The sequence below is a fragment of the Amyelois transitella genome, chromosome 17, assembly GCF_032362555.1.
Source record: "Amyelois transitella isolate CPQ chromosome 17, ilAmyTran1.1, whole genome shotgun sequence".
Taxonomy (NCBI): domain Eukaryota; kingdom Metazoa; phylum Arthropoda; class Insecta; order Lepidoptera; family Pyralidae; genus Amyelois; species Amyelois transitella.
Genome location: NC_083520.1, coordinates 968,657 through 981,695, shown reverse-complemented (window position 1 = coordinate 981,695; position 13,039 = coordinate 968,657). Strand labels below are relative to the sequence as shown.

At 34.5% G+C, this 13,039-nt stretch overlaps 2 protein-coding genes across 2 annotated transcripts in view; one reads left to right on the top strand and one right to left on the bottom strand.

Moving 5' to 3' along the window:
• Positions 1-2,220: 2,220 nt before the first annotated feature.
• On the bottom strand, positions 2,221-3,658 carry LOC106134499 (large ribosomal subunit protein eL34-like). Its single transcript, XM_013334566.2, has 3 exons — positions 3,586-3,658; positions 3,378-3,449; positions 2,221-2,545 (listed from the first exon to the last, which is right to left on the bottom strand). The coding sequence occupies exons 2-3, from the start codon at positions 3,440-3,442 to the stop codon at positions 2,251-2,253; spliced, it is 360 nt and encodes a 119-aa protein (XP_013190020.1). The 5' UTR covers positions 3,443-3,449; positions 3,586-3,658; the 3' UTR covers positions 2,221-2,250.
• Positions 3,659-3,875: 217 nt separating this feature from the next.
• Positions 3,876-13,039, top strand: part of LOC106134735 (bone morphogenetic protein receptor type-1B) — a 75,365-nt gene continuing 66,201 nt past the window's right edge. Inside the window, exon 1 of the mRNA XM_060948822.1 lies at positions 3,876-3,995. Coding sequence (XP_060804805.1) covers positions 3,992-3,995 — 4 coding nt within the window. The 5' untranslated portion in view covers positions 3,876-3,991. The remainder of the gene's footprint in view (positions 3,996-13,039) is intronic.

Sequence of the window (13,039 nt, the reverse complement as noted above, 5' to 3'; positions counted from 1 at the left end):
ATAATCTTCATCCTACTTGTAGAAATACCGGAAAAAATAATCTTAATAATTTACAAAATCCCGCAATCCCGGAGGCATGGCCATATACGTTTCAGTTCATTGACCCCAATTCAATCTACCTATTCCGATCTCTGGTGATCAGTTAACAACCTGGCACAATTTGAATCTCAATTCCATTATTAAGCCGAACAGCTGCAAACTACTGAACGTGGCCTTTCAGGCTTTTGAAAACGGTTGGCTCTGTCTACCCTGCAAGGGATATATACGTGATTATATGTATGCAATATATTTTTTATTAATATACTAGAATATATTGAACTAACAGCTATATAATATTTCAAACCGCATCAAAACTGGTTCAGCGAAACGCAAGATAATTGTGGACAAACATATTTACAAACATACGCATACAGGTCAAACTGTGAACCACCTTTTTTTGAAGGCGGTTTAAAAAAAGAGAATCGTCTCCAAATGATATACTACTTTTTAGTAGTCGGTTTAATTTATTAGTGTATCGTCTTCTTTGTGTATGAAATACTTTCCTGAAAACAGCGTCAAAATCGGTTCAACGAAACGCGAGATAATCGCGGACATACATACAGGTTAAACTGAGAACCACCTTTTTTTGAAGGCGATTAATCAACGCACTCGGCGAGACGCTTTAAATGTAAAATATCAAAAGCAGTTTGGAAGAATATGTTAGCAATTAAAAACTTATGAGCATAAAGTAGCGCATAATCGTTCGCAATTGATTCACAACATTCCACAACGTTAAAAATAATAGAATAATCACATAACGCGTTGGCAAAATATAGGCCTTGTAAATATAATTTCCTTGGAACATCCTTACTCAGCTCAGGCAATTTGACATTGACATGATGAAGACTGTTAAAATATCACTGTCACAGTGTCACTAAATTTCAACCAATCGTCAACAAAATTTGCTTCGATGAGTCGGACTGATTGGTTGAAAAAAAGCGTAGTAAAAAAGAAACTAACTTTTATTTTATCCAGATATTTTTTTAGCGATGAAGGCTCAGAACAATATAGCTATAATAACGGCGCAAAAAGTGGATTAAGCGAAGGAAGTACCTATGCAGAGATCATGGCAAGTGGAAAGAGGTAGTCTGCCTACCCCTCCGGGAAAGAGGTGTGATTTTATGTATGTATGTATAACGGCGCAAACTACAATACAAATCTAATTCATTCATGAAACCACTAGTCTGAATTCAACCTGCCCTATAACATCTACGGTGATAGTATCTTAAAAATACTAAAACTATACCTAATATCTACGGTGATAGTATCTCAAAAATACTAAAACCAACGGCAACTCTGACAAACGTTTGGATGCTACAAATTCCCGGGTTAGAATCCCGGCCAGGGCATGATGAGAAAATAACTTTTTCAGATTGGCCTGGGTCTTGGATATTTAAATAAATATTTATTATAAAATATAGTAACGTTAGTTATCGTAGTTAGTATCTCATAACACAAGAATCGAATATACTTTGAGACTAACTCAATCTGTGTAATAGTCCCGTATAGCGTTGAAAATTCCGAAAGAAACAAATTGTTTTTTTCGGTGAAAGAAACGTTTTTTCGTTTTTTACCGTTTTATTGGTTTGTTACATTGAAATATATCAGAATAAAACATTGGGGAAAAAACGGTTTTATTGAAATTTTCGTCGTTTGTTTCGAAATGTAAGAAAAAAACGATTGGAAAACTATATATATATTCTATGTATAATTACCAATTTTTAAAACAATGATGCATATTGTAAGGAAATCAATACTTTTCCTATCGTATTTTTCCATTTCTTTAATATTTTTCCGTTTTATTAATAAAAAACATGATATATTTCATTCTTATCTTTCTTGAAACTTTCGTAAAAAACTTTTATAAAAACGAGGGAATTTGAAAAAAACCGGAAAATTTCCCGCTTTTTTCAACCCTAGTCCCGTATATATTTATTTTTGAGGAATATATTCATTGACTAGCTGCGCTCCTGGACACATTCAGGGTTTATTTTCTTATCTGTATTAAAAATCCTGTCTAAAATAAATGAATAATAATATTTAATATGTAGAGCAGCACTATCATCTGTTGAGTTGTGCTATTGTTCTTCCTCAATAATATAAATACAGCCTATCAAGAATTGGCATATGGCTATAATACAACTCAACATGGTGCCATAATAAAAAAATAAAAAGCAGCACTTGTTTTTACTTATTTATTAACCCTAACATTCACTTTGTGGACTTCTTGCCACCCCTTGAACTGGCTTGCTGTGCTTTGAGGACCTTCACAATCTTCTGTTCCTCGATCAGGAAGGCTCTTACAATGCGTTGTTTCACACACTTGTGGCAGAGGACACCACCGTATACACGCTTGACTGTCTTCTTGCGATAGCATAGACGGGAGCGCTCTGCGGGTCTGGCGGGCTCAATGCCACGGAGTTTGCTCTTGCACTGACCACATCTAGGGATCTTCTTGGGTTTCTTTACATATTGATAGACCAGACGTCCACCAGGAGTTCTTACTCTGTAAATTAAAATGTACATGGTGTAATAAATATATTAAAACAGTAATTCATTAATGATCAGATAAATTTTGCAGTGGAATTTCTCAAATTATTAATTTCTCAATGATGTGTCAGATTTTTACCAAAGTTAAGAAATCAGTTAAGAGATATAGGCAAATAGCATAATAAGGAGACAGATTCTTTTATGATATTAGATTTATTATAAGTCTTATTATAAGGTTACCTGCTTTGAAAAAAAAATAAGAATATAAAATTATGAAAAGGTAATTGGGGAATTAACTGCGCTTTAGCGTGTTAATTAGGATCAGATTAACCAAGTGGCTTTCCAATTCTGACATAATTTTGACAAAATATTCCATCTATGCCGCTAGTTCATCAATGGATATATCATGAGTATCTTAAGATTATGTCGATTTGACAACTTGAAACTACTTTACTAAATTGTAGGCATGTCTTATAATAAATAGCAGCAATAATTTAGATTTTTAATACCACAATTCTTCAAAGATCACAAGAGTATTGGTGAAATAGCTAGTTGTTGAAGTCATTGACCATTCTTGGTGGATACACCACCAAATGAATTACTTTGATTCAAACTGAATTTAGTCTCGGTTGCAACCTCCTCGATACGACTCGCGGTTGAAATACAATACAGTAGGTGTTACAAAATAACAGAGGTTCCTAGTACCACTTGCCTGGTGCAAAAGGTTGAGGTTATGTTTGTAACAAAAACACTTAAACTCTTGGTATTGCTTGATTTTTAAATGCAAAAAATATATATTCAATAACTGTAACAGGAATAATAATGACTTAAAAAGAGTATAAACTTACATTCTCCTTTGATTGGACTTGGTGTTGTACGACAAACGTCGCCTGAAAGTTAACCGCTGTACCATTTTAGAGCTGAAATATAAAATAAAATATATTTAACACACACAGCACTTCGAATAACAGCAGAGATATACTAACTTTTACTTATTAAATCAAGGATTACTGTGGATTTATTAAATATTTTTTCTAAAATCCTTCACATCCTAACCTTTTTGACAGCTGTTGACAAGAAAAGAAAACAGATGTAAACTATGGCAACACTCCTAACATCATTGGGTTTGTTCCACGAACCAATACAATTATTTATTTACATTATTTTTTTTTCACCTCGTCGTAATAAACTCTTGTCATATTTTGGTAATTTGTTTTCATTTTAATAATCTAAGCATAAAGAACTGGAATTGATATGACGAGTTAATTAACGAATTTCACTACATATTTTAAAGTACCGCAAAATGTTGAGCACTGAATGCATCCAGAACATAGATTTTTTTTAAAGTAGTTTAGTGGCAACATTGTTGAATTGTAAAATGTCCGCTGCTGTGAAGTGTTTTTAGTGATGTTTTTCTGTGTAAATTACTGATTTGTGCCGTTTTGGTCATCTTTTCCACATAATGGGTAAGTTCAAAACATTGTGTTTTGCTAGAATCACCTTTTACTGCATACGTTTCATCGAAATACATAATAAATTGACGAAAAAAATCCCGAGTATGTCCAAGTTATTCCGTGTAGGCTTATAATTACTGCTATATACTTTTTCATGTTTGTCATGTTTTTCTCAAACGGTAAATAGCTGAACGTGGCCATTCAGACTTTTCAAGACTGTTGGCTCTGCCTACCCCGCAAGGGATATAGACGTGACCATATGTATGTATGTTCTCAAACTTTAACAGTGTTGACATGTTCTTATATTTCAATATTAGCGATTAGATGGTGCTGTACCTGTAGGTACAAAGTCACAAAGTTTTATTTTTACTTGTACAACTCTTCATTTCATTCCAATATTCAGACTCTTCATATTGATCATAGTATGTTAAGTAATTTCTGATGCAAAACAAAAACAAAGTAAGGATCTGTTAGATCTATCATTACTTGTGGGTTACACCAGTATCTTGACTGTAGCAAGTCAAAAGGTGTGTAGTAATTATATTTTATAATAATTTTTACTACTATTCTTGATTGTTTTGTGGAATTTTGTAGAATTTTAAGTAATACTTTTTGTAGCACCAATTATAGCAAACATACTATGATCTTTAGGAATTTTTTACATACATATAATCACGTCTATATCCCTTGCGGGGTAGACAGAGCCAACAGTCTTGTAAAGACTGATAGGCAACCTTCAGCTATTTGGCTTTAAGATAGAATTGAGATTCAAATAGTGACAGGTTGCTAGCCCGTCGCCTAAAAAAATAATCCCAAGTATGTAAGCCTATCCCTTAGTCGCCTTTTACGACATCCATGGGAAAGAGATGGAGTGGTCCCATTCTTTTTTGTATTGGTGCCGGGAACCACATGGCGTTTTTTAAGTTGTGTTTAACTTTAAACACTAACTACATGTTACTCCAATTATAATATTCACATAATGTACTTAAAAAAAATCGGTAAAAGAGTAAAAAAAAACCAGTAATTAACATATAATCAGAATAACAGATAGTCTAAAATTTACAAGCGAGTTAAAATCATTCATTTTAAATAAACCTATTCATTAATTCAATTCATTTATCGAGATTCTCTGCTTGAGCTTACCCGTCTTTCCCAATAGACCTATTGATTTGTCCAGTGGTGGGACGAGGGGGACAATTTTGACTAGTAGGAGGTAGGATGGAGATTTACTTGGTAACTAAAAACTAGTCTGACTTAAAGACTTGGTAACTAAAAACTAGTCTGACTTATATAGTATTGGAAATAATTAAATCTCCTTCAGACAGGTAGGGATGCTTCGTTGAATTTCGTACTGGAGCAAACAAACCTCATGGTAGCTGTCTGAACATTCTTTTTATCCGGTCCGGTCAACAAAAAAAAAAACACTAGTAATAAAAGAATATAATTTTTTTATTACTAGTGTTTTTACCAGCCAATTACCAGCCTATACGTGTGAGTTTGAGGTATAATATGCGATATAAATCGTCGTAACCAATTTGGTATCCCATTTCGTGGGGCCCGTTCCAACGCCGCGCGCATACGCATTCGTTATGCGCCATGTTTCATCCGAGGTGTCAGAAATAAGCCTTATAAAGTGGCCGGAGCTTTCCTATATAAGACGCTCTGGTTCCGAGAAGCTCTCGACATTGAGATCGGTCATTTTGTAATAACAATAGCCGGGAGAATTTCATCAGGGTTGCCACTTGTAAATTTTTAATTTAATAGTACATAAATACATATCATCGCGCCTATTTCCCATTGAGGTAGGCGGAGACTATGTCTACTACATCTCCTTTTTTTAAGACCTTTTAAATTTGGTCCTATGAAGTTCGAAGCCGGCCCACTTTTACAGTCAGTTCTGCGTTACACGCATACTTAAGATGTGAAAAAACAAAAACTATTTCAGAAAAAGCACGAAAATATGGAGTTTTTTGAGTTAACGATATAATTAAAAGCATCCGCAAATGAATTAACTGTTTGTCAAATATTTTTATCCCTTGTGATAATGGAGTTGCTCTACTACGTTTTGGACCCATTCAACTAACTTTATATTACGTCAAAGAGTAAAAATAACCCCATTGATAAATCGCAGTTATTTGTGGTTATTTTCCTCAATATATATTCCAAGAAATTAAATAAACTTATTACGATAAATTATGTACAATTGATGAATGAAAAGTTGTATATGAGCGCGACCTCAAATTAGTCAAAACTTAGTTAATTTTCCAGTTATCACTTTGGTAATAATCCGCTGTGAATAAAGAAGCACGCTTTGTTCTCGTTTCCTATTTTGGGCTGTGGTTTTGTTAATCATTTAATTCATTACCCAGTGTCGCCAATATAGCCATTGTAGTGCGTTTAACCTTTGTCCCTTCCAAACGATCCAACGAAATCATAATAAAACAAAAATAAAATTACGTTGCCCGCCTTAGAGAGTGACAACCATTCACTATTACTACACCATTTTTACTACAATTCATAAATCCTTCGTTTCACCTGATACATACACACACCAAGTATTTCTGCCGCAATTCGAATTACAAAATGTTAAGTGGTCAGCCCTATGAGGCGCGCGCGCGTTTCTTTCTTTTACGTTTTTTAGAGACTCCGGCCGACACCTCGTGACAATGGCGGCTGCCCTTCAACCATATGCTTTTGATTAAAATCAAAACCTTTTAGTTATTATTACGATACCTTGGCCAGTCCTCTTTTTGATTTTAGGTTTTAAACTGGCATCAAATTTTTTAATCATATAACTTAGATATATAAATCCACTCGGATTTGCTCGCATATTGAAAATTGTTTCTGTACTTTATTGTTGTAGTAGTACTCAATATTTAACATAACAACAACAGTGGAAAAAGGCAGAGCATACAAATTCATCTAACTTGGTTCCTGAAAGTTATTTGACTCCGGTCTTCATACATATTCAAAAGACCAATGTCTTCGTCCTTGCCGTACTACAATGACGTTCCATAGGTCTCATCCGCCTACCAGCTCCAGGGTAAGGCATTGTTACTTCACAATGACATCTAAGCATGCATTCGACTATTTAAACGCCACCCATTGAAATCACTTGTAGGCGTTATCTATTCAGATTTGACTTACTTGTAAATTCATGGAGCCAGGTTACGGAGATGATCCGCTTTTGTTGGAAGGTCGGATTATTTGAAGCCTTCGCATTGCTTCGCTTCAGTTGTCTTTTTTTCACAACAGCAATGAAGTATTTTTCTTACAAACCTTACGGGTTTTTATTTATATTAATCATCATGTTTTATAATAATCACAGCATTCCGAATCCAGCAGTTTCGTCTACATTTGCAATGACTCTAAAAACACCGTGAATAAACTCAATTATCTTATTAGACTTGCATCCCTAGTGTCCTTTTTTCGACGGTATCCAATCTCAAAGCCGTGAGCAGACACGTATTATATCTTCCCACAGATTATATATTCGTCTTGGGCATTCATGTCCTAACCACGAAGACCACAATGCAGTCAAAAGGTTCGAATATCGATGAGCCGATTAGTTTTTTAAATCGATTTTCAATCCATCAACTCATTGTACTCACTAAGAGCTTGGAAAATGATGCTCTTGCTACAAGATTACTTTTGCCGATAAATATGAACCAGCTCGGGATAATTGTAGTTATAAAAAGTAGTGATGCGTGAACTGATTAAAACGAACGCTGTGGTCTTGTTTTTATTCGGTCAGCGATGCTCTATGCTGTGAAAGCAAAAAATGAAATATTTGATATATATTTACAGAAATAACATGAAGTACTTATTAATAATGTATGTTTCAATGTTACTAAAGATGAGAAATATAATATTATTAAAATTACAGTAATCCACACTGAAATATTTCATGATGAATTCATGCTCACATTTGTTTATGAGTCATTGACCCGAACAGAAAATACGAAGAACGTATTGTTATAAGTAACTGAGTTTACAATCTAGGGCATTACCCCTCTAAAATGAGGCATTTGTTTAACAACAAGCCTCTGTTTAGATTAAAACATTCCGATGGATTTCCTTACTAATTCGCAATAGTCGATTGTGTTGGGAGCGTTCCTGTTTTTATGACGCTCATTCGAATGTTTACAACTCTGTATCAATGAATTTGAAGTAGCTTGAGTAATGTAGGCGGTCCGGCTAAAATATTCTCTGCAGTACTGACAGTGTCCACACATTTTGCTACTCTAGCCTAGGAGTAAATACGGGAATCGCACCCAAGAGTTACCAAATGAAAATTTAGTTTTATCTTTAACTACTACGCACTGTTTAGTATCTTACAACTTGATTTTATGTGACATACGAATAGTAATGATACTGCGACGATTATCCCGTAATGAAATTCGTGGGATAAATATCTCAGACAGTCAACTCATGATACAAATGATCACCTTGTTTAAAGACCGTCTCTCTGAGTCGGATGTTTATGTATTTGATTCAGGATCGGATGCATATGATGCGAGATGCACCGATAATCCAGTTATTTATATGTCCCTCGTTTAATTAAATGTAGGCTTAACATTCACGCCGGAATATTTTGTTAGTATTTATTTTGGGGTCGTTCCATGAATTCCAGCTACGTTAAGCTTCACATAATGACCTCTTTCCGTCGTCTCAGAGGATTGGTAATGTTTTTGGGTTGCCGGCCTGATATAACTTGTTAGTCGTGTTATTTATGTCTTGAGCTATTGAAATATGTTCTTGTAGCCTTTTGCGTGCATACGTTTTGTCTCAATTATGGAGTGCACGTCCTATAAACTTGTTTTATTTTTCAATCAAGTCGATTGCTGGTTCGGCTTGAGTATCTATTGCAATCAATGTATGTACATTTTCATTGGCGTCTGCGGCGCCACCATCGTCTGCAATTTGTTCGTACGTGCGGGTAAGGATTGTAATTCCTAATTGCAGTCATATTTCCAACACCGGCCATTTTATTTACTCCATGTTATTTTATCTCGAATTTACTTCTCGGAAATGAAGAAATGACGGACAAATTATACTTAATGTGACTTGATCGCTGATGTTCTTCCTGAATTCTTCGGTGTAAAATTAACTTTTTCACAGAGATATTTGCAATACACTATCATGGCGTGATATATTTTCTTCAAATAATCTCAGGTGCAAAGTAATTAATCATCCAATATTGATGGGATAGGAAATTTTAGATAATAAAAGTGTATTCTCCTAAACTATCTCTAAAATACTTAATACGAGATGTATGTATATCATCAATTAATTAACGTCTTATTTAAATAGAGTCCATGAGTAGTCTGTGGGTGGTTAGTTACAGCATTGTGTAAGATTAGAGTACTGTCTTTCAATTTCTAAATGTTATTAGAACCTGTAGCATCGTCTCCATTGAGCTGCTCGTTTAAGTTAATAGGTATCTATTTAACACGTTTTCGCGTAGGACGTGATTGTGTATCTTGATGATATCTTCCTATTAAGGTGTTGTGTGACGTGGGAGATACGACCGTACTTATAAGGATTTAACTTAAAAGCAGCCGCCGCCTATACTGAGGATTGACTTTGAATGGCCAATATGTAAATCCAGTGGTGAGGTACACAGGGTACACATTTAAGAGATCTGCGTTTCAATCAAAGAACCCACGATTGCTGCTTACATGGGAACCTCCATTTAAAAGTCGTACTTTTTCTTTCTTAAAGAGTTTTAGGATAACGACGTCCAATATACTTTTTGGCAATATTTATAAGATTTTGTTTTACACTGAACTGAAGGTATTAAAAGAGCAATTTTTGCCTTGGTTGCAAGTTCAGTAATATTTGTGGTTAATCTTACCAAGCTGATCTAACCACGGCTACAGAACATACGTTTTACATTTTCTTAACACGCAAAGATCTTTACTTCGGATGCGCGAAGCTCGCACTTGCCTCTTTTTTTGTTGAAACGCAGCGTACTACAGGGCATTCGGCGCCGCGCGGCCGGTCCACTTCTCTTTTTACACCGCCCGACTCGGCTCCAATTTTATTATTTTTATTTAACACCTGCGCCCAGTAATCTGTATTCGACGATCTCCCAAACGCTTAACTCTTTTTGGGCATGTTTTTTTTGTACAGCCGATTTATAGCTCGAGTTTTAGTTCGTGGAAACGTGTCGTTTAATTTTCGGTGTCGGTTAGATGTACCCACTGGTGACAATCGATTATGTACGTTCGTGATTAAATTTTGGGAGACGTCAGCTTTTTGCTTTTGGATTTCCAGTGGGATAATTAGGTCCAGGCGGCCGTGATGTCGGAAACCTTGATGAGATGGATTGCCTCGTTTGTCTCGGTTTTTGTTGATTTATGAGTATTATGTGGGATTTGATTGAAATAAGGGTTTTTACTTGCGCATCCACTTGTTCCAAGGATAATTGTTGTTATTATCTTTCATTACTTCTTCCAAATCATCATGTATATTCTTGCAAACGACGACGGTAAAGTGAATTCTATAAATAAATAAAGAGAACTATGTAGAGTACCACGTATTTTTTTTAATAATTACGGTTGTCTTGGTCTTAATTATATTAATAATAATTTTAATTGATAATTTTAGTAATCGATCCTGGATTTGTTAAGCGTGGAAAATGTCATTGGAACAGGAAGGGTGAGTAAACTAAACAGACGCAGATTTATTAATAAAGCATTGATCTGTCTTATCCACTCTCTCATCCATTAAATACGAATTTCCGACATCTCACGTCCGATCGGTATCAGTTGAAGTGAGCATCGGTTTATAAAAAAGATAATAGCGGCTTTTAAGGGCTAAACTCTAATTGCTACCGGCACGCGGTGGAGCCTGCGCCGGCGCCGATCTTACCATATTATTATAAAAGGGTTGGTATACACAAAACGGATATAGGCGACAGAGATTTGTAAAATGAACTGAAGAATATACAAATGTTTGCTTCATTTTTAAACTCATTCTCGCAGGATTGTGATAAGACAAATATACATATATTAGACAGAATATTTGTGGTGACACAGACGTAAAAAAAAATTACTTCATAAAGGTTTCAAAATGCACAAAAATTCAACAATTTGGCAAATTGATTTGGAATCAAATATATTGTTCTATTATGTGATTGTGTACTACCATAATATACTTTTATTGAAATCAATTTTTCGATTTTTTTCTGTAAAATTAATATTATTCAAAACTAGCTCTTTGTTTTTGTCATACTAAGTAAGTACATCTGTAAATTTGTTATGTAAAATAAAGTATTTACAAACAAATTAGCATTAACATTACGAAAAATAATAAAAACCTATTCGATTCCATCGTTGGCTTCCACTCTTAATTTAATACGTCGTTTAAATGTAAAGAATATCGTAGCGACTGCCTTTTGTATCATAAACCTGCCCGAGTCAGTATTCAGACTCGACCTCGCATTAAAAATCCCAAACAGATCGGCCCCATGGCGCCTGCGCCGACAACCGAATCCACACTATCTAAATTTGTATTATCCCTTAACCCAACACTTTAAGGTTTAAATTTATTTTTTTATGTGTTTTATTATGTTTGTTAATCTATAAATCATATTCGCTTCTATACGCCAGTTGGACGCGTGTTTTTACACAAATATACATCAAATAAATAAATGCGTTTTTAGAGATAAATAAATCGATGCTCTCTGAATGGTTGGTCCTAATTGCAGTTGTCGTTAGTGTTGGGTTCAGGGATAATAACATATTTGTTAAACGTCATCCTTATTATACCAAACGTCAGTTTCATTATAAAAAAATACACTTATATGTTTACACTAATTATTATTCTTGCACAGACGTGAAAATAATCTTCTTTGATGTTGAAGCTTTAAATTGACTTTATGAGTGATATGATATGATCAATGTTGTTTTATAAAATCACACTTTGCTGCTGTCTGCTTCACTTTTCGTCTTATATTGAAACAAGTTATGTCTCACATGGATTTATATATATATAAATCTATAACCCTTGCGAGGTAGACCGAGCCAACAGTCTTGATAAGACTGAAAGGCCACGTTCAGCTTATTATACAAGACGCAAGTAAAAATAAATTATTACATTTAGTCGCTATTAATATAATACTAATACTAATTTAGCCATAGACGTATTTAGTATGAAGCAATTTTCTTAAACAGGTTAATAACAGTTTTCACTGTTATTAACCTGTTTAAGAAAATCTTAATCGGTACTTGATTAATATCACAGTATCCCTCGATGGGCCTTTTAATTGAGAAACTCGGATTTGTGTCGTTAACAGATTACAGTTAATTAAAATTGCTTGAAAACTTCTCTCCGCGTAATGACCTAACTTAATGTTCAAATATATTTTGTCGGCTTGGGTTTGTAAAATACAGCAACTCCTTTGAGTCGTACAATTCTAAAATACCTTTTATGATCAATTCTTCTTTCTTTATTCTATTTTGTATTAATTTTATAATAGACATTAATCAAGACGATATTGGGCTTCTTTGAAAATTTCTGCAGAATTCTAGTATCTACAAAAGCGACAGAAAGTGTCTATTAATAATAATGCCAAAGTCGTTAGTACTGTGACCGAGATTTGAATCGTTTGATGTTAGTACGCTAAAGAATAAGGCCGAAAGGATGTCTACATAATTACTTAGACATTTCTGGGTAGTTCTAGATGGTAAGCAGAATTATTATGGTACATGTACTCGTATGATACCGCCAGTAATAAAGTTTATAGATGTGGTCTCATCATTTATATCTTTTATTTGAGCAATAACAACCGTTCATTCGAAAATTTCTATCCAAGGGTAAGCAGTAGCAGTCGGATACAAAATGTTCCTATATAAGCTATTCCTGTTGAGATCAGTTTTTATATCTCTGTATCTTGTCTATAAATATCATTCGGCTCGTAAACGATTCGCGCTAATGTCCGTGCAGCGGCTATATCAAAGTTAAATACCTTTTTTATACGTCTATCCGTTACAAAGTTTTGATGTTTTTGCTCCAGCCCGTTCATTATGCGAAATCTCAAAATTTTAATT

Excerpts from the sequence above, each read along its gene's own strand:
- LOC106134499 (XM_013334566.2), bottom strand. The coding sequence starts at position 3,442 with ATGGTACAGCGGTTAACTTTCAGGCGACGTTTGTCGTACAACACCAAG. Across the intron at positions 2,546-3,377 it reads AAGTCCAATCAAAGGAGAAT|AGTAAGAACTCCTGGTGGAC; the intron begins GTAAGTTTATAC and ends TTTAATTTACAG.